Source organism: Pyricularia grisea (assembly GCF_004355905.1).
Source record: "Pyricularia grisea strain NI907 chromosome Unknown Pyricularia_grisea_NI907_Scaffold_7, whole genome shotgun sequence".
Taxonomy (NCBI): Eukaryota; Fungi; Ascomycota; class Sordariomycetes; order Magnaporthales; family Pyriculariaceae; genus Pyricularia; species Pyricularia grisea.
Window position 1 is genome coordinate 893,688 of NW_022156720.1, and position 23,758 is coordinate 917,445.

Below are 23,758 nucleotides of genomic sequence, written 5' to 3' on the forward strand. Positions count from 1 at the left end.
TAGATCAGTCAACCGCCAGTGATGCTACTCATTTGATACCTTATTTTTCTTCCTGCCTCCAATTCTGTATGCACTGTAACTACCTACTTACCTTAGCTATAGACTCGACATCTCTTCCCTGTCTTTATTTTGTGTTTTGGTATACAACGAATAGTAGGCACACAAACATCACAAAACGACACACAAACATACACACGACACACCACAACCACCTCCACAATGCCTAACCGTCTCGCAATAAGCACAATGTCCCTCGGGCGGTGCTTTGCCGGTCATTCCATAGAACACCGGCTTGACCTGGCCCAAAAGTATGGTTACGAGGGCATCGAGATGTTTTTCGAAGACCTAGCCCACCTGGCAGAACAGATCCGCCAACAACCAAACCCATCATCCCCCTCGACGCCACACACGGTCCAGACCAGCCAGCTCGCCGCAGCCACCCACATACACAACCTCTGCCGCGCCCGCAACCTCGCCATAATCTCCCTGCAGCCGTTTCTAAACTACGACGGCCTCGTCGACCGGGACCTTCACGCCCGCCGCCTCACCGAGCTGCAGCACTGGATCTCGCTCGCCCACGCCCTGGGGACCGACCTGATCCAGATCCCGTCCAGCATGCTCCCGTCGTCCCAGACCACGCCGGACCTTGACGTCATCGTCTCGGACCTCCGCGAGGCCGCAGACCTCGGCCTGGCCGCCTCTCCGCCCATCCGCTTCGCCTACGAGAGCATCGCCTGGTCGTCCACGTCGGACGTGTGGGAGAAGTCGTTCGACGCGGTCCGCCGCGCCGACAGACCCAACCTGGGCGTCTGCCTCGACACCTTTCACATCGCAGCCCGCCTGTACGCCGACCCGACGCGCGCCGACGGCACCGTTCCCGGCTGCGAGGTGGCGTTTGAGGAGTCGGTGGCGCGGTTGGCAAAGACCATCAAGGAGGAGGCGCATCGGGTGTATTTCGTGCAGGTCGTCGACGGTGAGCGTCTTGCAAAGCCGCTGCAGCCCGGTCATGAGTTTTATGCCGAGGACCAGCCTTCCCTCATGAGTTGGAGTCGGAATTGTAGGTTGTTTTATGGCGAGGAGGCGCGCGGTGCCTATTTACCTGTGAAGCAAATCGCAAACGCCATCTTCAAGGCTGGAGGTTGGGAGGGATGGGTTTCGTTGGAGTTGTTCCATAGGAGAATGGCGGAGGAGGGTAGGGATGTGTCTGAGGAGTTGGCTGCCAGGGGTACTGCTTCATGGCAGAGGTTGGTCGGTGATTTGCAGATGAGGGTTGAGCGAGTTCCTGGTGGGATGGCTACAGCGTCTTTGTAGGCTGTAGGGATGGATTTTGGGAGTAAAACCAGTAATGACAATAAATTGATACCTCTTTATCTCAAAGCATCCACCATAAGAGCAGCCTCATCCAATGCTGGTTACCGACAGAAGATGATTGGCAGCTTGGTTTATTTCCTTGTCATCCGATAATCGAGTTGCACCAACTGAATCAGTGGATTCGGTTAATTGATGGCTATAAATACATTTCTAGTGCTACTGTCACAAGATGAAATCAATTCGTATGCACCTTAATTTTGTTGATTTAGGGTATAATATATATGCCTACCACTTCCTAGCCAGCTACTTTCTCTTTATGGTATAATAACGCAACACCTTGCGCTAATTAAAAAGGACGAACCCAAAAAAAATACACATGCCCATCTTGCAGTCAGCTCTAAAAAAAAACATTATCCATTCCCTCACGCAACTGCATCCTTAGGCTGCTGGGCATATGTAGGTGGCGGAGTGACCTGACCATCCTCGACAATACCAGCCTCTCCCTTCTCTACCTCTCCACCGAGAACGGGCGAGCTTCCGTCAGAGTGGTGACCCAGCTCAGACATGACAGTGGCGTTTGCGCGATAGACGGGCCTGATCTCGAAGAGGCGGTCCATCTTCTCCAGAGGGATCGACTTGGTCTCGGGGACGAGGAAGAAGATGAAGACGACAGAGACGAACATGAGCGAGGCAAAGAAGAAGTAGACGCCGTAGCCCCACTGCTCAAACATGGTCGGGGTGAAGCGGGAGATGATGAAGTTCCAGAACCAGTTGTTGGCGGCTGCGTTGGCCTGACCGAGGGATCTGAAGGGTGGATGATATGTTAGTTTGGACAAGTGTTATTGATGAGCTGGGTGGGAGAAACGAGAAGGGAAAAAATCTTACCGAGTGTTCTGGTCAAACATCTCCGAGTTGATGACCCACGGTGTGCCGTTCCACGAAGGAGTGTAAAAGGCAGTCCAAAGGTAAAACATAAAGATAGCAGCGATACCACCAGACGGCAGACTACCCGTAGTGGGGTTCTTCTCAGGCTGGGCGATCTTGATGTAGGCACCAATGAACCTATGTTCGAAGCACAGACAATCAGTAAAGGGACTTGTATCCAACGCATCCAATTCAGACAAACTTACCACATGCAAGCCCCACCACCGATACCACCCAGCATCAAAAGCGGGCGACGTCCCCAGTGGTCAATCATCCACATGAGCCAAATGATAGTCAAGACAGTCTTGACCACACCAAACAGACCCGTGGTCAGGAAACCAGTGTTGGTACCCGTGATACCCAAGCTCTTGAACACGGTCGGGCTGTAGTAGTTGATGGCGTTGATGCCGGATCCGTTCTGCCACATGAAGAGCAGACCACCGAGGATGAAGCGCCACTGAACACGCTTGGCCTTGAGAGCAGTGAAAGGCTTCCAGAAACCAGCACCGACCTCACGGCGCTGTTGCTCGAGACCATCGTCAATGTATGAGATCTCCTCGCGAATGTACTGGTGGTCCGGCTCAAGGTTGCGCATCCAACAGAGAATCTTGATGGCCTTTTCACGGTGACCCTTTTCAAACAACCACCGGGGTGATTCGGGGATGTAGATAGCACCGAGGAGGAGCAAGCCGCCGGGGATGAGCTGGACGGCAAAGGGGATCAGCCATTGGGAGTGCGAGGGCGGGAGGGTGCTGTTGACTCCGTAGTTGATCCAGAAGCCGACCAGTCCACCGATCTGCCAGCCTAGCTCGTATATTCCGACGAGACGACCGCGGACGGCTGGAGGTGCAAGCTCCGAGATGTAGATCTAAATGTTTTGTCAGTATTTATTTGTTTGTTTGATGGCGCTCTTGATCGGGGTAGCTCACAGGTGTCATGTTACTCATGCCGCCGATACCCTGTTTGATATAATGTTAGCAGTTGGCTCGTTATAGAATGTGGAAAACTCTCATCAGCCTCTTCCAAAAACTCACCAGACCAGCCAAAACTCTTCCTCCCAAAATCAGTCCAAGACCCCTTTCCCTCGTGGCGCCAAGCATGATACTGGCACCAACCATGAAGATGAGAGAAAACATCATCAAACTCTTCTTCCTACCGAGAAAGTAGCTCGAAACATAGGCAAACAAGCTACCGAAAAAGGCACCGGCCTGGTACAGCGAGACAATGTTTGCCTTGAGCAACGCCAGGTCCGACGCCGAGTACGTGTCAAACTGGAACTCATCGGTAAAGGAAGGCAGGGCCAACGTCGTGCCGATGAAGGCAGAGTCGTAGCCGATGGTGCAAGACGCAAAAGACGCGATGGACGCGCAAAGATAGACGCGCCAATTGTAGACGGCCTTGGGCGTCGGCCGATCCTCCTTGAGGGCGAGGAGCGTCATGATGGAAGCCCTTCCCCTTGGGTATCTTGACTTTTGTATTGTTTTTCTGCGTGTGCCTGGGGTTTATTTTGTTTATGAGACGACTTGGACACCCTTTGACAAAAGATAACAGTACAAAGACTGGGATACGTCCAGATGAGTAAACGTCTGAACGGTGAGGATTGATAAGAATCAAAGAAGAGATGAAAGGGAGGTAAATCCTGGGGTGTGGCTGGGCTATGTGCTTGATATAAAAGGGGTGAACCTGATCACGGACTGGTTTCGCTCCAAATGGACCCCAAGATTCTGGAGACCCTGGGGCAAAAAGAATCCGAAGCCGGGGAAGAACAAAACGAACAAGGGTTAGTTAGCACCTTTTGCTCTTTGCTTTGCTTACGACAGGGAAACTATTGAGTAGTTGGTCATTCGCTCTTTTTGGTCGGGGAAAAAAACCTGTGAGGAGTCATAAAAAAAAAAAGAGCCTTGCAACCCTTCCGACACAAATTTCGCATCTCATTCCCCAGATTCCACTTGGGCGGTGGGCCATGAGATGAAAGCGGCCATTTTTTCCCCACACCACGCGTCGACCGCCAGTGAGGTTCCCCTGGTTCGCTGCAATCCCCTGTCTTGACTCGTCCACTAGAAAAGAAAAGTAGCATCCATCATCCATGCCGACTTTCGGCAGCCACCAAGGGACTACGGACTACATACGTAACTAACTAACCAAGCTACTGCAGAGCAGAAACTCAAGGATGGGTACAATTGAAACAATGTGGGTTGTTAGATTTCCTTATTGCGGGGAAATTGGATAGAAAATTGGATAAAAGCCAACCCGGGAGAAGTAATTACCAACACAGTATGGGCTTTCGACGAGGCAGTGCCGTTAAAACCGTTACTCCAAGCTGCGCATTGCCAAGGTTGCATTCAGTTATCCATCAGCCCGAGAACCCCGGCGGAAGTACGTTTAGCAGGTTTCCCCACATGGGGCAGACTAGCGTCCCGACGTGGCAAGGATAATGCGTAAATCTGTCTCATTCCGCGGAGAGGTAAGCCCTTGGCATACCTCAAGTCTGGGGCAGGTGTGGGAGTTTGGGGAGCAAGGGGTAAGGAATTTCAGCCGTGGATTTGCTTCTTCAGTATTACAGCTGGATGAATACTTTCGCGATGCCCAGAGAATGGAGTCTTGGAGTTCTTAGCGTGACCAAGTGAAATACTTTGTAATAAAACATGTGCAAACTGTGGAGCAATAATAGATGGTGCCGTGATGGCAGAAATTGATTCCAAGTGGGGGCCAATGCACCTGACCTACAATGTGATGAATCTGTCGGTCAATTGAGGTTAGTGTAGGCGAGGTAGGATGTTGACTCGGTATTCTTTAGACTTGCGTACATAGCATTACTCTCAATCGCATCAATGATCGTGTTGAACTCTCCGTAAACCTAAGTCTAAAACAAACAACATTAAACACTCGTAAATGGGTATACTATCGCTATGAGCCTAATGACAATAGCAGACCTCAAGGCTCCTGCTCTACAATGTTCCTCAACCTAGGCTCCAACTGTAGAGGCCCCGATCTCCCAAGCTCATCACTCCAGGCCCGCAACGCAACCCTCCTCATTAGTCTTCTCGGGGCCCTACGACCTGTAAATAACTCAAACTGTGCAAAGCCCTGCTCTGGAAGTAGATCCAACCCATCCATGACTACCCATCCTCTATGTGCTTCGCGTCGGAATTGTGCATGAAGCGGAGAGTCGAGCGTTTTATACTCGAGCTCGAAGAAAACTCCTCCTGTAGGGCTGGCGAGCCATGCGGGTGGGAGAGTATAGCTTGGAGGAGGTGTATTGTTTACCTCGTGCGTTGGTATACATGATACAATCATGGTGGGCAAGTTGAATCCTGGTGGCCATTCTTGGCTAGCCGGATCATCCAACGAACGAACAATGTGAAATCTTGCATCTGTACAGCGTGGGGTTGTTGCCGGTGATGAAGTACCACTAGATCGACTAGAATGTGAAATGTTCACTGTGCTGTTGTTGTCAAGTTGGGGTAGGTCGCCTTTGGATAGCAGGTGGCGGAAATGACGAGCAAGCTTCTCTGCATTGGCGACAGTTCGATTGTATATGACGATATTCTTGACCCCAAGCTGTAGCATGGCATAAACTGCTGCTCGAGCCATACCACCGGCTCCAATGACGAGACCACAGCTTGCAGGACGGACAGCATTTGCTGGAGATAAGCCTCGACGAATACATGCCCTTATTCCGATCCAGTCTGTGTTTTCGCCGTATAAAGCTTTGATGGGCCCGGCTCTGTTCCGACTGTTGAACAATAAAGTTGAATCATCTGGCACGCTGCCATCGGAGTTCAAATGTCGAATAGGAATGAGGGTGTTGCAGGCCCCTATTGCCCGGGCGTGTCTACTCAGGCTGTCGGTGATGGTGATTATTTCAACCTTGAAAGGAAGGCCGACGGAAGCTCCCGCAAAAAAAGGATCATCCACAAGACCCTTGAGACCGCCCAGGGTTGGAGTCGAATATGGTCTGTACATGTGTTGAATACCATAGGCTGCCAGCGCGGCGTTGTGCATTGTTGGAGACAAACTGTATGATACGTTTGCACCAAAAACGTACAGCTTCATGGCATCGTAGACAAATGATGAATACAAGGCCTTGATCCCATCAATGGCTGTCAATTGAGGATGATAAGAAGACTCCAGTCTTGAAATATCTCCGGAGCCGGCCGTAGTGGTGATGGGAGACAGAATAGGATTGAAACATGCCGAGTGTCGACCAAGGCGGCCCGTGTTGTAAGCAATAATCGGTATACGGGGCTCGCCCAGGAGATCAACGCACGCTCTGAATCGCTGGACATCAAAATTGTCTTGCATATCATAGGCCGGCCTGACTAGTCGAACCAAGTCGCAGTCAAATTTCCTAGCGTCCTCATAATACCGGAGCCAGTCCGGACTGTCCCACGGTAAAGCCGGTATAGGGGCGCGATGAGCAATGACCCTAGAATTGCGCCTTGACGATGCCACATGCTTGAAGATGGTTTCGTTGAGTTGCAAGTCGACAGTCACAAACTCGGGAGCAAGTCTCAAGCCATGTAGGACATAGTCCACGTATATGGTGTCTGGATTGGTAACAAACGGGCGTGATGGACCAGTCTCGGGCTTCAAGACATGATAAATCAATGGTATGACTGTGTTGCGACGAATAGATCCAAGGACGTTGGTGATGAGTGCTGCTCTCTCGGGAGTCAATGAGCTCACTTCACCAGGGCCACAGACTAGATCATCAACGACAATCTCGATAGCATCGGCTCCTATTTCCATCTCCTCAGTATCTATCTCACGAGCCAACAGGCTTGAAAGTGTGACAGACAAGGCATATGTAAACTTTCTTTCATGCGTAGGAACAGAAGCCAGAGGAAAGGCGGATTCGATGAATGGTATGCTTCCGGCAGGCATTATCAGAGTCAAAAACTTGAGAAAATGCCTTTCTGCTCTCTTCAGCGTAAGGTATGGCGCAGGACTTCGCGGTTTGTTGACGGTGGTGTCTGTCTGAGTATCGACATGTCGAGACAGGTTCTCGGACAGATTGAAGAACTCAAAGTTACTGCACCCACGAAACAAAGAAGTACTCAAGGCTATGAGATTGCTGGCCTTGGCTTCATCCTCGATCTTGAGGTGTCTCTGGACAACATCACTCTCGCGGAGGATGTGCACAACCGGATTTGTACGACAAAATTCCTGGAGTAGACGGCGAATATTCTTCTCCATCCATGAGCATACAATAATGCATCCCTTGCAACTGTTGGCTAACGTGTCACGCAACACATCGGTTTGCCGCCGTCGGCACTCAAGCGGCCCATATAGTCTTTTGAAAACCGAACTGGAAAAGGTGGTCGCTTGTTGGAATGCCTTTTCGCAATCGACAACCCGTCGGTTCATGGCGGTAGAGGCAATTATTGCTAGAGTCGACTTTCCAGCACCTCGGATGCCGACGAGAACGATCGAGGCATCAGCCTCAAAGGCTTGAGGTGGCGTTCCGTCATCGTACCATGGTGATAAAGTATCTGGGAACTCGTCCGACTCGGCAGACCACCGGCCTCGGCAATCGGGAGAAGGTTGAGGCGGAGTTTGACGCTGCCGTAAAGTCTCATGCCGGTGATCCCCGCCGCCGTCCACCTCGGCGAAGGGCCGCTTGGCCAGTGACATTTCTCCTACCGGGGAGAGATCGATCTTCACAGGGACGGCCAATTGGGTTTGTTGTTGGCCATGGGTACTTTGTTCACCTTGTATCCATTTCGCCGCCTCGGGTTTGATTAATTGTTAGACTCGACAAGCTGGGCAGCAGTCGAGTTGCTTTGGTGACATTCGAGTACTTTAATTGTGACGGTGTCGCCTGCCAGCCTGAACCCGGAAGTGCATCAGTGCATTGCGCACGCACGCAGTTCTTGCTTACTGTACGCGGGGCTGCCGGGCAAGTCTTCATCCGCTGCTAAGGTGGCTTCAATGGATATCCAGTCATTTTGCCGTTGTAGTGGGGCAACCCTGTTTAATGCTACTTTTTTTTTAGTAGGTGGTATTTCAGGTCACTTTTCTGACTAGTGTTCCTGCATCCAATCAACGACCTGTGACTCCAAGACTTTTCAACGATTTTGTGGATCCTCTTCCCCAAATGCCGAGCATCCCACCCCCGCAAATGAAAAGCAACAGCTGAACATTCACCACAAGGATTCGGCGCGCGTAACAGCCAAGACTACCCTATCTCTACGTTTGATCTGGCTCAATCTTCTGCCATATTGCTCCATCGTTGAAGATATCAGGGAAAACGTTCAATCACTCCCGCATGTTTGCGCCCCTCGTCAAGACGCTTGGCGGCGAGCTGCGTCCGGCTCAGCATGTCTCCGAGTCTGAAGCGGAGGCGTAGTGAACTGTCTTCCGGAAACGCGCTACCGCCAGCCGCAACCGTCCCCATCGAAACTGGTTCCGCACAAACACCTGCTGCGCCGAAACGACAACGCGTGTCGAGGGCATGCGATCAATGCCGGGCCGCACGAGAAAAGTGTGACGGCGTCCAGCCCCAATGCTACTCTTGCACGTCGCTATCGAGAGCGTGTACATACACCATAGCGCCTAAAAAGCGAGGCGTCCAGACCGGCCTGATACGAACATTGGAGCTCACCCTCGCCTGGGTATTTGAGAATGTTGCAGGCAGCGAGGATGCTCTCGCCGCGTTATTATCGAACGAATCTAGGCGCGCCTCTGGGTTGCTGCTTGACAAGGGGAATGAGGAAGGCATTCGGCTACACAAGAGATGGAGAAAAAGCAGGATACACAGAGGAATTGATAGGTTACTATCGGAAAAGGATGGTGCTCCGCCTAGGGTGACAGAATCTCCTATTGATTCCGATGGCGACATGCAAAATTCGGTACCGGACCGTAATACGGAGGATCGGGACATACATCCGGCAGGGCCACCGAGGACAACCGGTTCGAGCACGCCGGCTACAGTGGTCAATCTCCCGGCTCCGACGCAATTGGCTTCTATGACAAAATCTGTAAGTTCTTTGATGTTGATGCTCATTTTAAACTGTACACTTGTCCTTAGCGCTAACATTCATGCACAGTGCTTACCGCGAGTAAGCTTACCAAAGAACTATCAACGACTTCTCGATGTGTACAACTCGTACACCACTTGCTGGTTACCTATACTTGACCAAGCAACACTACATAAAACCGCGTCGACCTATCCAGCAGATGGCCTCATCCTAGAGTCTCAGTTACCATCCATTGGTTCTCATGCTGAACTATGGGCAGCACTTGCGCTGGCCTCGTTTCAAAATGCACATTCATCTGCCGATCGCACTGGAGAAATGCCAGCGGCAGATATTTATACCGTGGCTCGTGCTTTAATACCTTCCTCGGAGCATACTGATCTAACCAGGCCCCATCTCAAGGCACTGTTGTTACTCTCATTGGTGCAATTCGGAAAGCAGAATACACTCGCAGCCTCTCATCTTGTGGGGATGGCTGTTAGGCTTGCACTTCAGATGAGACTTGGTCAGACGGAGCAGGTCAATTCACAAACTTCCGAAAACCAACTGCTGGTAGCAGTATGCTTTTCTTTGGATACGCTTCTCGGTCGACTCTCGGTTCAGCCACCACATCTTACAAGTAACTCGGTCATGTCTCACATTACTACAAGTCAGGATAATCCTGCCGAGTGGGTACATTGGCTACCTTGTACCGGGTTTGGATTTGCCGAACCGGGCAATTCCAATTCGGGTCCTAAGCAGTCTGTTCAACCTACCAAATGTTTTGATCAGCTATTTCAATTCTTCCGTGTTCTTAGTCACCAGTCGGAGTTACACTCGCGCCTTAAAGACGGTGTTGAAGGTGGAACCCTCGACCTTGTTCGGTGTCTGGCTCCGGAATATTCATTTTGTAACTCATTGGTGGGGAATCAGGTAACAGCATCGATTCCATCTGCTTACTTTGTACAAGCAGCGTTTCTCTCAGCTTCTCTTGTACTTTCACCCAATGGTGCGAGCTCTAGAGTTTCACTCTTTTGGGGTCTTATGGAAGTGATTGAAACTTTCATATCTCGATTCGGCGCCGGCAGCACTCCTCCACTACTGGTTTCCTTTATGCGGCTGGCTTCCAATGAAGGTCGTATAGACTGTCTACAGGAAAATGACAGGAGACGTTGGGTGTCTCTATCACGAGCTTTATGTGCTATTTGGAGCCCTGCTGGTGATGAACGCCATCCCAGTACACAACCACAACCGCAGCCACAGCCACAGCCACAGCCACAGTCGCACACACAACCACAGCTCGCACAGCAAGAACACGTCCAAGAACGAAATCACCAAACTAGATCAAGCCCTGCTCAAGGACAAGCAAGTGTACATCCATTGCCACCTCCGATTGATGGTCGGACACGAATTCCCTTTTTAAATACACAACATCCTGGACCTATACAGCCGACAAATTCTCGGTTCGGGCCATTCTCCATGCAACAACCGTCAAATATTGGGCATGAATCTCAACCATCAGGAATGCTTCCATACCATGGCTCTATGCATCTCGGCAACCCGGGCAATATACCTAGAAAGTAAGTTATTACATTCCAAGATTTCATTTTTCTTTGACTGTTTTTTTTTTTTTTTTTTGTCCATGGAACTTCATTCTCCCACCAACCTTGACCTTGACCTCTTCCCTTCCGTCCTCAATTCTGTCCACAGAGCTAACGCGTCTCAGTATGGTACCTGGTACCAACGGTACGAGAATGATGGATCACGGAATGCACAACGCGACGACGCTTGGTATGCAGAACCGTCATCACGACTCAAACAAGGGGCTTGATTATGATGCCATGCTGGATGAGCTGGCAGCTGCTGATTGTAATGATACTTTGGAAACTGATCCTGCGTTTATGACGAACCTGGGCTTTGCCCCTGGATATGACTTGGACGAATTTCTTCGAAAGGGTTTTGGCTCATTTTGATGAATAGAGCCGTCATTATAAATACAATGTTTATTATTAGCGGAGTTCCATGTTTCGTGAAGGCTTGCCTGTACAAAAGCCTCAGTGGGTGCGAGTGATTGGCCATGGTAGACTGGCCAGAAGAACAAGGGCTGCAGTCTACCTACTTGGGGGCTGTGCGTTGTGGGCCCCCTCAAAGAGGGGGTTGCAAAATCGCGGGTCACGACAAAATCGCGGGTCAGTAAATTTGTTAGGGAATCGCCTACAAAAATTACTCGTTAAAAAACAATTAACACACATTAACACAATAATAATTAAAAAAATCCAAAATAAGGTTATATTAAAATAATAATTTGCGCTGTAAATATTTATTCCAAAAAATTTGGGTTAATTGCCGTAAATAGGCCGTTTAAACGGTTATAAAGCGAACCGGATATTTTTAAATTATTTGTTTTACACCCCGGTATTAACGGCGAAAAACGTTTTTTAAACGGTTTTATATTCCTAAATTAACGAAACGAAGGTAAAATTAATGGTATATATTACGGAAATAATTAAAAAAACGTTACGGGTGGAAAAGGTAAAATTAATTTTAAAAATTGTAATATATATATATATTAATAAAATAATTGGAATCGGTTTTTACGGTAATATTAATTTATATGCCCGTTTTATTATTTAAAATTGGCCTTTTATCGAGGAATTATAATTGTGAAATTTAAAATTCGGTTTTTTTTTCCAAATTGTTTTTTAATTTCCGGAACGTTTTTCAGTTTAAAATTTAAATTTTTTAAATATTTTTTTTTTTGTATTTTTATTCCGTTGGATATACCGTTGAATTTTTACCAACGTTAAATAATTTATTTTTTATTTTTATATTATAAATTTTTAACGAATTTTTTTTATTGGTAAATATTTATTTTTTCGATCAGGTTTTATTTGGTTTTGTAACGGTCCGTATATCCTCCAACGTATTGGCGGTTTGGAATTATTTATTGTTTAATTTTAATATTATTTTAATTTTATATTGTAAAATACGTTACAAACGTTTTTTTTTTATTATTTTGTTTTTAAATAACACGTTGCCGGAAAAAAATCGTTTTGTTAATAACGGCGTATAAATTAAAAAAAACGTTAATTATATTTAAATTAAAAAAATGCAATTTGGCCGTAATACGGTTCGCGGAATATTTGGTTCGGGTAAGTTAATTAATAATAAACAGGGTTTTTAAATAACGTGGAATATTTGCTGTATTAAATAAACTATATAATTTAACCAATATTTTTTTACCGTTAATTGGAAATAATCCAATATTTTAGAAACCGTTAATAACGTAATTAATCGTAAAAGCTATTTTCCAATATTATTATATAAATAAAAATATATTAATTTACCGTTAAATTGATAAATAAATTAAAAACAATTTATTTGGATTATTATAACGAAATTAGATCGGGTAAATAACGGAATACTGTTTTAAATATATTTATACAATACCGTTTGCAATTCTTTTTTTGAATAAATAAATATTAAAACATTTATAAATTATATAAAATACGTTAAATAAAACGGTAAAATAATTATTTCGATATTAAATTTAAAATAATAATTAAATATTTTTATACCAAAATAACCGGTAAAACCGTCGAAAAAAAGCTATTTCCAAATCCGGGTTTTGGCCCGCCGAAAATTTGGTTCGATTTAAACCGTAATACGGTTTATAAAATCAAAATTGGCGTTAAAATTATATTTAAACCATTTTTTAACGTGAAAAATCCAATCGATTATATAATAACAATTTTTGGCCATAAATACCGGTTAAAATATTATATTTAAATAAATATAATTTTTACGTTGGAAAAACCAAATTTTAACCGCGTAAATATAATATTTGCAAATAAATTTAAATTAAATTAATCGTTAATAGGCCATTTTGTAAAAATATAAAAAAACGGTAATAATTATTCAATTACGTTATCCGTATTTATTAACGTATAATTTTTACGGTTGGCCGGATCGATATTACGTGGTTTTTTATACCTTTTTTTCGTTACGATTAATACCGGTATTCGGCCATTTCGTATACCGATTTTAATACCGTATTCGCTACCGTTTTAAACCGTTAAAAACGTAATCCCAAATTTAATCGCACGGGTAACGGTGCGGCGATATTAGCCTTTTATAAAATCGATTTATTATTTAAAATTTAAATAATGGATTTTAACGGGTTATTATTTGGTAAATTGCAATTTTGGGTGTTTTTTAAACCAGCGGCCGTGTGAGGATCAGGCCCCTAGACCTACCCTCAGAATCACGACTCGGCTCCACACCGAGCCAGGGATCGGACAAGGATCCACTACCTCCGGATTTAAGCGCGTCTCTTGAGCGCGTCGTCGATTGTAATTTCTCTCTTCTCTTCAGTTTAGAATTTTCGTCGATAGCGCCTAATACACTGAGGTTCTCCAATGTATGCCTGGCCGTGACATAATTCTAAACTCACTATGATTTGCTGGTGAAGCAATTAAAATATATCGTTCAATCCCTTCATTCAATCGTTCACCACGTCGGCTGTGCACGACGGTAAACTAGGCCACAGAAGACACCATTCGCGAAATCAATGTCGCCGCGTAAGAATTACGGCCCACCGATTCGCCAATCCCAACGCGTGACAAACGCAAACTCAGCAAAGCCAGATAATTTGGCTTCAGGCACTGCTACTCCCAACACCGAAGGTTCGGATCAAAACGGAGAGATTACATTTGCCCCAGTGAGCCCAGAGCCAGTAGAGCCCGCTCCTACCAGCGCCAACACAGAGCCTGAAGAGCCCGTTGAGCCCCAATCCGACACAGAGCAAGATCAGCCAGTCGACAGCATCGAAGTTGACGGATCGTACGAGTACGAGTCAGTTTCTGAGCACCCAGGAGAGGCGCGAAGCCCTCCCCACCAACCTTCTGCCAAAACGTCAGACGGCAGGAACGAAATTCCGAAATCTCCAAGCAGAGCGCCCTCGCCTGCCGCCCAAATGAGAAGCGAAATGGCAGACGAAAGCGAAAGCACAACCGGCCAGGCTACCATCACTCAATCACAGCTGCAAGATCTTTTGGCCACCATTGCCCAACTTAAAGACCAGCTTGCCACCCGGAGTAACAATGCCACCCGTCAAACCCGCGGTATTACGCCTTTGAACAGCGCCTTTGGAGGGGCTGAGTTTAAGCCCCATGGTATCGCTGCCCGGACAGCATTTGAGCCTTACGGAAGTAACCAAAATGCTAAAAACCCTGCCTACGACAGGACGGCACGTAAAGCCGGCATCGACCCCGGCATGTTTGATGGTGATAAGGATCGTTTTGATAAATGGATCACCAAAATCGCAGATAAATTTGTAGAGGACGACGAAACTTATAAAACAGAAAGAAGCCGCATGGCGGTGATCAATTCCCTCACTGAAGGGCTTGCCAACGACCTTATCCAAGGCCGCTATGAATCCACCATTATGCCTTTCAGCAGCGCGGCCGAAATGGTCGCGACCCTAGCCGCTGTTTACCACGATGACAATCAAGCCTCCAAAGCCCGTGAGGAGCTTCGTCACCTGAAGTTTAGTCTGTCGGACAAGTCAACAGACATCCACCAGTTTATTGGCAAGGTTAACAGCCTAGCCGATAAAGCCAACATTGCCAAAACGGAACGCAAGTTGGTTCTCTATGAGCACATTCCTGCCAACCTGAACCCCCAGCTTCTCAGCCTATCCAAAGACCCAAATATCTCGTACGAGACCTTTGCCGGAGAAGTTGCGAACTCGGCGCTGGCCCAACAACGCGCTTGGGAGGAGCTCCGCGAGAACCGCAAAAAGAGGGAAGAGCGCCGTGAGCGTTCAGCCAGCGCCGAACGCAAACAGCGTCGACACGAGAATCGCCGGCACAGCCAGGAAGCCAAGAACCAAACCCGCACACAGACCATTGACGCCCCGAAGTCGCCCAGCAGAGAAAACGCCAAATTGGTCACTGAGGGTAGATGCTTCCTTTGCAAAGAAGCCGGGCACCTGGCACGCAATTGCCCCGAAAAGGCCGCTCACATCGCCGCCGTTCTCGCCCTTCAACACGAAGGCGATCGAGAAGCTGGTGAACGATCCGGCCACAGCTCATCTTCGTCGGATTCGGAAAACTGCTAAGGCTGCCGGAAGTCTCCTCGGCAGTCTGCATGCCTCAGATAGCCAAAATCGATAGATCACCCAAATTAAACACCTTCCTTGCTCCCATTCAATTGCAAGACAAAGGTCGTGGTCTCAACGCCCAAGCTCTCTGTGACACCGGAGCAGATGTGTACTTATCCATTCGACCGAGCCTCGCGAAAAAGGTCGCCCAACGTTTAGAGCTACCTATCAAAAAGCTCCCCAAACCTTTGGACTTTGGAGATTTTAACGGGAAGGTTACCGCAAGAGCCACCGAATACCTTCGGCTCGCTTTGCAAATCGACGGACGACAATTCCCACGGCAGAAATTTATCCTCCTCGAGACGGCACACGATGTGTTTATCGGACAAGAATGGTGGACGAAGCATCGAGTAGGCTTATTCCCAGCTACCCGCAGCTTCGTTTGGCCCAACGACCTGCCCGCCATGGCCCAATACTCACCCGCAATCGTTGTACAACGTTCAAATCCGCCTCTGGACCTCGAGGCCCAAGCTGACGCAGTCCGCCGGGACCGCAAGATGGAACAAGAAGACCGTCGCATCCAGGTCCGCAAGATACTTCAAGGCCCTAAACGCCAACACGGAAACCAGGCTCAGATCGCAGAAATTAGCGCCTTTCCGACTATCCCAAAGACCGTTTCCAACAAAGCCCTGCCAGCAAATATTTGTGCCCTTCTTAACGACCCACGTCAAGATCGATGGAAGCGATCCCCGTTACCCACGGAGCCTATACCGCTGGTACCAGTAAACGATACGCCTACAACCAGCCTCAATGCGGTATCAGCCCTGCAATGGAACAAGACTCACGATGGACATCCCATTCCATTCCCTGCAGAGGAAGACCCGGAGCACATCGCGCAAGTACGAGCCAAGTTGCCCAAAGCACTTGCCCACCTTGAGGGCTTCTTTTCCAAAAAGGCGTCGACGATTCTCCCGCCTAGCCGACCCGGTTTCGACGTGGTTTTGGAACTCGAGAAACCTTTGGAGGGGAGGCCAGCCCGTTATTCGACCCCTTTCGCGATGATGGAGTTGGAAAAAGAAACCATCGACGAACTTCTGAGGATCGATTTCATTGAACGGACCATGGAGGAGACCGCAGCTTCAACTTTGTTCGTTCCTAAACCGCAATCGAAGGAGCAACGTTTTTGTGTGGATTACAGATGGGTAAACAAATTCATCAAAGGACGACAAGTACTTGCCCCCGACGTGGCCGGGACGTTGAGCAAATGTGGAAAAGCCCGGAGGATGACCAAGATCGACATTATTCGAGCTTTTAACAGATTGCTAATGGATCCGAAGTCACGGTATTTAACGGCGTTCAAAACGCGACAAGGCACATTTCAGTGGAAGGTCCTACCCTTTGGACTGAAGGTCGGACCCGCCTGGTTCCAAGCTTTTATCAACGCTCAGCTTAATGAACTGCTGGACGCTTTCGCGAGCGCCTACGCAGACGACGTGTTAATTTATACCGAGGATAAATCGGAGCAAGTCCACTTTGAGCAAACCGAGGAGGTTATTTACAGGTTGCACAAAGCCGGACTCCAAGGCGATATCAAAAAGTCAAGTTTCGGCGTTTTCGAAATCGAGTACCTGGGTTTACTTCTAGAGATCGGTAAAGGTATCCGCATCGACCCCAAAAAGGTCGAAGCCATCACCAGCTGGCAATGGGACGATGTCACCTCCGTTTCCGCAGTACGATCCTTCCTAGGCTTATGCAATTTCGTTCGGACGTTCTGCCATCACGCCAGCGAACAAGCAGAACCTCTGACCCGATTATTGAAAAAGGGAGTCCCGTTCGAAAGAGGCCCCGAGCAGAAATCTGCCTTTGAAGCGCTGAAACAGCTGGTGATCACCGCCCCCGTGATGAGTTTCTTCAAACCCGGTATGCCTGTTAGGATGGACACCGACGCCAGTGGCAGGGCCACCGCCGGTGTCGTGTGGCAGCAACAGGACGATGGCAGCTGGAAGCCAATCGGCTATTCGTCCAAAACCATGTCCCCTGCTGAACAAAACTATCCGATCCAGGACCAGGAGCTATTGGCTGTGATTAATACGCTAAAGGACTTCGAACCAGCCCTGTTGGGTACCAAGTTCTGTGTTTTCACCGATCACCAGGCCCTAATTTATTGGTCGACCAAGAAACTTTTGTCCGCTCGCCAGATACGATGGGCTGACTACCTGGCCAACTTCGACCTCACCTTTAAATACCGTCCCGGCAAGGATAATGTGGCAGCCGATGCCCTTTCGCGCAAAACCATCGACAACCCTACGGTTAAAGCCCGAGCTGTGTTAGACCGCACCATTGCACTAATTCCTCCAGAAAAGATCGACTCCCGACCCGGCGAACCTCTTCCAACCATTAGCAGCTTGGAACCCTCCGCACCGCAAGGAGTTGACCTGGTGGCCCTTATCCTGGAAGAGAACCTAAAACAGAACCTAGGTCGCCATGATAATCTGTTAACGGTACCCGAGACTACCCAGGATGGCAAGATTTTCTTAAGAACGGCTCTCATCCGCGAAGCTCATGAGCCCAAGATCTTCGGCCATGGAGGCCAGAACAAAACCCTGAGCCGCCTGAAAAGAGATTACTGGTGGCCCGACCGAAATCGAGACGTCAAACGCTACATCAAAAATTGTCGCGAATGTCAGCGCAACAAGGTACGACATGACAAGACGCCTGGGCTGCTGCACCCACTGGAGATCCCTAGACGGTGTTGGCAGCACGTGGTGGTGGACGGCAAAACTATGCCCAAGGATAAAGAAGGCTACGATTACGTCTGGGTCTTCATCTGCCGACTGACCAAACTTTTGGCCACCCTACCGGGAAAAAAGACAGACACCGCGGAAACCTTGGCCATGCGGTATTATCAGACTGTGTACCGTTGGAAAGGCGTCCCCGACTTATGGCTTTCCGACAACGCCGGACCGTTTATATCCGAGTTCCTAAACACTTTAAACGAGTTGACAGGAACAAAGCATAAACATGGAAGCGCCCGCCACCCTCAAAGTCAGGGCAGCGTCGAAATTACCAACGCTGAATTGGATCAGAAAATGCGCTTTTATGTAGACAAATACCAAACGAACTGGCGACGGCATATTCCCGCTTTCGACTTCGGCCACAACTCGTCCGTTCACGCCTCTATCGGCATGGCACCGATCGAAGCAGAAACAGGAGCTCGCCCTAGAGACCCGCTCTCTCTACCTTTACCCGAAGAAGACCTGGAGACCGGTCAGCAACAAAAGGCGCTGGAAATGGTCCGCCAAGCCCGGCAAGCCCAGGAACTGGCCCGCAACAATGGACTCGGAGCGCAGATAGAGCAACAGAGGCAGGCTAATAAGAAGCGGCGACCGGTCGACTTTACGGTGGGAGATGCGGTTTACGTTAGCAAAAAGGGTTTTTCCACCGAAGCTCCTACGACCAAGTTGGACTCGCAAAATGCAGGACCATGGACGATTCTCGAGGAAAAGGGCCACAGCTTCATTCTCGACACCCCTGCCTGGTATAAAGGTAGTAAGCTGTTCCACGCCAGCCGACTGCGCAAGGCAGGAACGGATCCATTACCTCAGCAGTATCAAAAGCCGGAACCACCGGTCGAAATTAACGGAGAACCGGAGTGGGAGGTGGAGCAAGTGTTGGCCTCACGTCTATTCGGACGAAAGAAGACGTTGCAATATCAGGTATCGTGGGTCGGACTCGACCCTGATGAGACATGGTATGAGGCCCGCGACTTGAAAAATTCACCAGTACTGCTGGATACCTTTCACAGGGAGTACCCGGACGCAGCAGGACCTCCGGTAAATTTGCAACAGTGGATCAGGAGCGCAGCAGAGGATGTTTTTGCGGAGGACGGACCCGAGGACAATGTTGCCGAGCACGATGCGAAAAAGACACGAGAGCGGAGGAAGGCCCCGAGGAGACACACGTGACAAACTCAAGACTCTGACCGCCTACGTCGATCAGGCCTTAGAGGGGGGTAATGTGAGGATCAGGCCCCTAGACCTACCCTCAGAATCACGACTCGGCTCCACACCGAGCCAGGGATCGGACAAGGATCCACTACCTCCGGATTTAAGCGCGTCTCTTGAGCGCGTCGTCGATTGTAATTTCTCTCTTCTCTTCAGTTTAGAATTTTCGTCGATAGCGCCTAATACACTGAGGTTCTCCAATGTATGCCTGGCCGTGACATNACGCCTGGGCTGCTGCACCCACTGGAGATCCCTAGACGGTGTTGGCAGCACGTGGTGGTGGACGGCAAAACTATGCCCAAGGATAAAGAAGGCTACGATTACGTCTGGGTCTTCATCTGCCGACTGACCAAACTTTTGGCCACCCTACCGGGAAAAAAGACAGACACCGCGGAAACCTTGGCCATGCGGTATTATCAGACTGTGTACCGTTGGAAAGGCGTCCCCGACTTATGGCTTTCCGACAACGCCGGACCGTTTATATCCGAGTTCCTAAACACTTTAAACGAGTTGACAGGAACAAAGCATAAACATGGAAGCGCCCGCCACCCTCAAAGTCAGGGCAGCGTCGAAATTACCAACGCTGAATTGGATCAGAAAATGCGCTTTTATGTAGACAAATACCAAACGAACTGGCGACGGCATATTCCCGCTTTCGACTTCGGCCACAACTCGTCCGTTCACGCCTCTATCGGCATGGCACCGATCGAAGCAGAAACAGGAGCTCGCCCTAGAGACCCGCTCTCTCTACCTTTACCCGAAGAAGACCTGGAGACCGGTCAGCAACAAAAGGCGCTGGAAATGGTCCGCCAAGCCCGGCAAGCCCAGGAACTGGCCCGCAACAATGGACTCGGAGCGCAGATAGAGCAACAGAGGCAGGCTAATAAGAAGCGGCGACCGGTCGACTTTACGGTGGGAGATGCGGTTTACGTTAGCAAAAAGGGTTTTTCCACCGAAGCTCCTACGACCAAGTTGGACTCGCAAAATGCAGGACCATGGACGATTCTCGAGGAAAAGGGCCACAGCTTCATTCTCGACACCCCTGCCTGGTATAAAGGTAGTAAGCTGTTCCACGCCAGCCGACTGCGCAAGGCAGGAACGGATCCATTACCTCAGCAGTATCAAAAGCCGGAACCACCGGTCGAAATTAACGGAGAACCGGAGTGGGAGGTGGAGCAAGTGTTGGCCTCACGTCTATTCGGACGAAAGAAGACGTTGCAATATCAGGTATCGTGGGTCGGACTCGACCCTGATGAGACATGGTATGAGGCCCGCGACTTGAAAAATTCACCAGTACTGCTGGATACCTTTCACAGGGAGTACCCGGACGCAGCAGGACCTCCGGTAAATTTGCAACAGTGGATCAGGAGCGCAGCAGAGGATGTTTTTGCGGAGGACGGACCCGAGGACAATGTTGCCGAGCACGATGCGAAAAAGACACGAGAGCGGAGGAAGGCCCCGAGGAGACACACGTGACAAACTCAAGACTCTGACCGCCTACGTCGATCAGGCCTTAGAGGGGGGTAATGTGAGGATCAGGCCCCTAGACCTACCCTCAGAATCACGACTCGGCTCCACACCGAGCCAGGGATCGGACAAGGATCCACTACCTCCGGATTTAAGCGCGTCTCTTGAGCGCGTCGTCGATTGTAATTTCTCTCTTCTCTTCAGTTTAGAATTTTCGTCGATAGCGCCTAATACACTGAGGTTCTCCAATGTATGCCTGGCCGTGACAGGCCGTATTAAAAAAACTGGATTGGATTACAAAACGGTATACGTGATTAACGTATTAAATTAACCGCAACAATAACGTGTTGATTAATAAAATAAACGTCTAATTTATTAAATTATATAAAATAAATAACGAGGATTTGGTTTTTAACCGCGGTTAACGTTAAAGGCCGTCCAACGCGTTTTATTAATAATTCCGGTTTACCTTACGTTTAAGAAATTTAAATATACCGTTAAATATTCGAAAACGCGTAACAGTGCTTATTATAATACGTCCGTAACGTTTCCGGATTAAATTTAACTCCCCGTGTAAAATATAATTTAACGTGGTAAATTTTAAAATATTTTATTACGACCAGATAATTGGGCCGGTATTAAAAAGGCAAGGTGGGGTTACACCCCTCCTAACAATATTCGCCCAAAAGAAATACCGACCGGCAAAATAACGATTACCTAAAGGCAAGGCCACGAAATTTCACGTAACCTTACGTAACGGTTAAAGGAATGGATCTTTATAATTTGTAAAATTTTAGTTGAAAATTACAAATTAAACAAATTAAAAAAAATTATATTTGGAATATAATTTATATAAGGCACGTTTATTATTATATAAATAAATTTGATTTTGAAATTATTTAGCAATAATCAAATTTTAATTAACCTTAATATTTATTTAAAACCGATTATAATTTTACCCCAATTATTAAAAATACCCAATTACCCAATTAAAACGTTTAATTGTTTTAACCCACTATATTTTATTATAAAAATAGGTTACCCGATATTCTAATCGTAATATTTTGATTGTTTTTATTTAATATTTTGTTTTAAAATATACCGAATAATACCGCCGAAATAATGTTTTTTAATAAAATTACCTTTTAAACCCCTTTTATTATTAACGTTTCGGCCAACGTTAACGTTTTACGTTGAATAATCGCGACGTTTTGAACCGAAAATCGATAATATTAGAAATAAATAACCAAATAAATTAACCGAATTAATAAAAATAATATTAAATATTTTTTATTTACGTTTTTTAACGGTATTATAAATATCCTATAAAAGTTTTTTACGGAAATCCGGGTTTATTTACATTTTAACGAGGATAATTTTAACAATAATATAAATGAAATTGCTTACGTAATTTTGTTTTTAAAAAACGACGCGTTTGTTTGGTTCGAGCCTATATTGCGAAATTATTTAAATTATAAAAAGAAAAAAACCGTAAAATTAAAATTAACCGCATTTTCGACAATTACAACAATTTTGAAAAATATTTTAAGAAAATGTTCGGTAATTTAAACGAAAAACGCACGGTTAAACGTAAATTAATACGTTTTACCCAGACCAAATTAATATTCAAATGTACCAGTAAATTTCGACAAATTACCGCCAAATTATTATAGGGTTCCGAAGCCTTAATAGCACGTTTTTATACGGAATTCAAAAAAGAATTAAAAACGAATTTATAAAAAAAAACGATCCAACACCTTAATTAAATACGTAAAATTAATAGTTAAAATTAATAACCGATAATACGAGAAAAAATTGGAACGACGCGAAAAACGTAATATATAGGGACCAGTTCTGCGATAAACCAATATTGGACGTAAATATTAATACTTAAAACTGTTTTATTAATATAATACCTTATATAAAACGTATAATAAATTTATGGACTTTAACGCAATATAATATAAAAAATTTCGTAAAAACCCCAAAAATGGCAAATATTTTAAATGTAATAAAATAAGGTATATCGCCAAAAATTGCCTTAAAAATTAAAATAATATTCCTGATTTTACCCTTGATTTTAGGAATAAGTCCGAAAAAATATAAGGATTTAACGTTATAAATTATTAATAGGCATAGTTTAATTAATACGGTTTATTAAATTGGACCATTTATTACAACGATAATTATATAATTTATAATAATTCCAAAATAAACGTAAAATAATACCTTTAAAAACTAAAAAATACCCGAATATTAGCAACGGAAAATCAAATGTTTACAAAAATACAATTATTAACTAATTTATACCAATAAAACGCCATATTACCCGAATTTACAAATTTAAACGTTTTAAAAAAATCCGATACGGAACCATTAAAATAAACCCACCGTATTAAAATAACCAACCAATTTTTAACAGAAATTTTTCTAGATAATGTTTTAAAAAAAGATTTAAACGACGAAAAAGAAATAATTCCCAGCCGTTACAGCGCGGAAAAAACCGACGATTTTTACAAATACGTTAAAAAGTAAATTAATTTATACCAAAACGACCAATTAATCCAATTTTTAAAATATAATCCGGTGCAATAAAAGTAAAATCTTTTAAAAAATCCGAATTTTATGTTTAAAAATTACCCAATGTTTAATATTAAATATCCGGAACACCCACGTGTTTTTTGGGCCGAATATTTCCAAAATAATTACGGAATTTATTTAAACAAAAAAATTTATTATAATTTTTTTTAACCATAATTAATTACAAAAATTAGCGAAATTTACATAATTAAAAAATTACCCAATTGGGAAAATAAAATTAAATTACGGAACGAATTAGCAATTATTTTTACGCTATACGACGAATATTTTAGAATATATTGCAACCAACCAAATTTTCCATAATACGAATATATTTGCAGCATATATAAAATCCATATATTAATTAAAATATAGGATTAATACGGACGGAAATAATAATATTAAATATT

The 23,758-nt window shown here is 46.2% G+C and overlaps 4 protein-coding genes across 4 annotated transcripts; 2 read left to right on the top strand and 2 right to left on the bottom strand.

Annotated features, from left to right (window-relative positions):
• Positions 1 to 246: 246 nt before the first annotated feature.
• Positions 247 to 1,311, top strand: PgNI_09288 (uncharacterized protein; the record flags this gene model as incomplete). The annotated part of the gene is made up of 1 exon (XM_031129274.1): positions 247 to 1,311. One exon carries the CDS (start codon positions 247 to 249, stop codon positions 1,309 to 1,311), a length of 1,065 nt encoding a protein of 354 aa, XP_030977843.1.
• Positions 1,312 to 1,561: 250 nt separating this feature from the next.
• PgNI_09290 (uncharacterized protein) lies at positions 1,562 to 4,102 on the bottom strand. The gene is made up of 5 exons (XM_031129275.1): positions 3,270 to 4,102; positions 3,165 to 3,194; positions 2,442 to 3,103; positions 2,197 to 2,373; positions 1,562 to 2,115 (listed from the first exon to the last, which is right to left on the bottom strand). The coding sequence occupies exons 1-5, from the start codon at positions 3,672 to 3,674 to the stop codon at positions 1,734 to 1,736; spliced, it is 1,656 nt and encodes a 551-aa protein (XP_030978327.1). The 5' UTR covers positions 3,675 to 4,102; the 3' UTR covers positions 1,562 to 1,733.
• Positions 4,103 to 5,169: 1,067 nt separating this feature from the next.
• PgNI_09291 (uncharacterized protein) lies at positions 5,170 to 7,872 on the bottom strand (the record flags this gene model as incomplete). Its single annotated transcript, XM_031129276.1, has 1 exon — positions 5,170 to 7,872. The coding sequence occupies one exon, from the start codon at positions 7,870 to 7,872 to the stop codon at positions 5,170 to 5,172; it is 2,703 nt and encodes a 900-aa protein (XP_030978326.1).
• A 528-nt stretch (positions 7,873 to 8,400) lies between these two features.
• PgNI_09292 (uncharacterized protein) lies at positions 8,401 to 11,211 on the top strand. The gene is made up of 3 exons (XM_031129277.1): positions 8,401 to 9,218; positions 9,288 to 10,774; positions 10,921 to 11,211. The coding sequence occupies exons 1-3, from the start codon at positions 8,559 to 8,561 to the stop codon at positions 11,165 to 11,167; spliced, it is 2,394 nt and encodes a 797-aa protein (XP_030978329.1). The 5' UTR covers positions 8,401 to 8,558; the 3' UTR covers positions 11,168 to 11,211.
• The last annotated feature ends 12,547 nt before the right edge of the window (positions 11,212 to 23,758 follow it).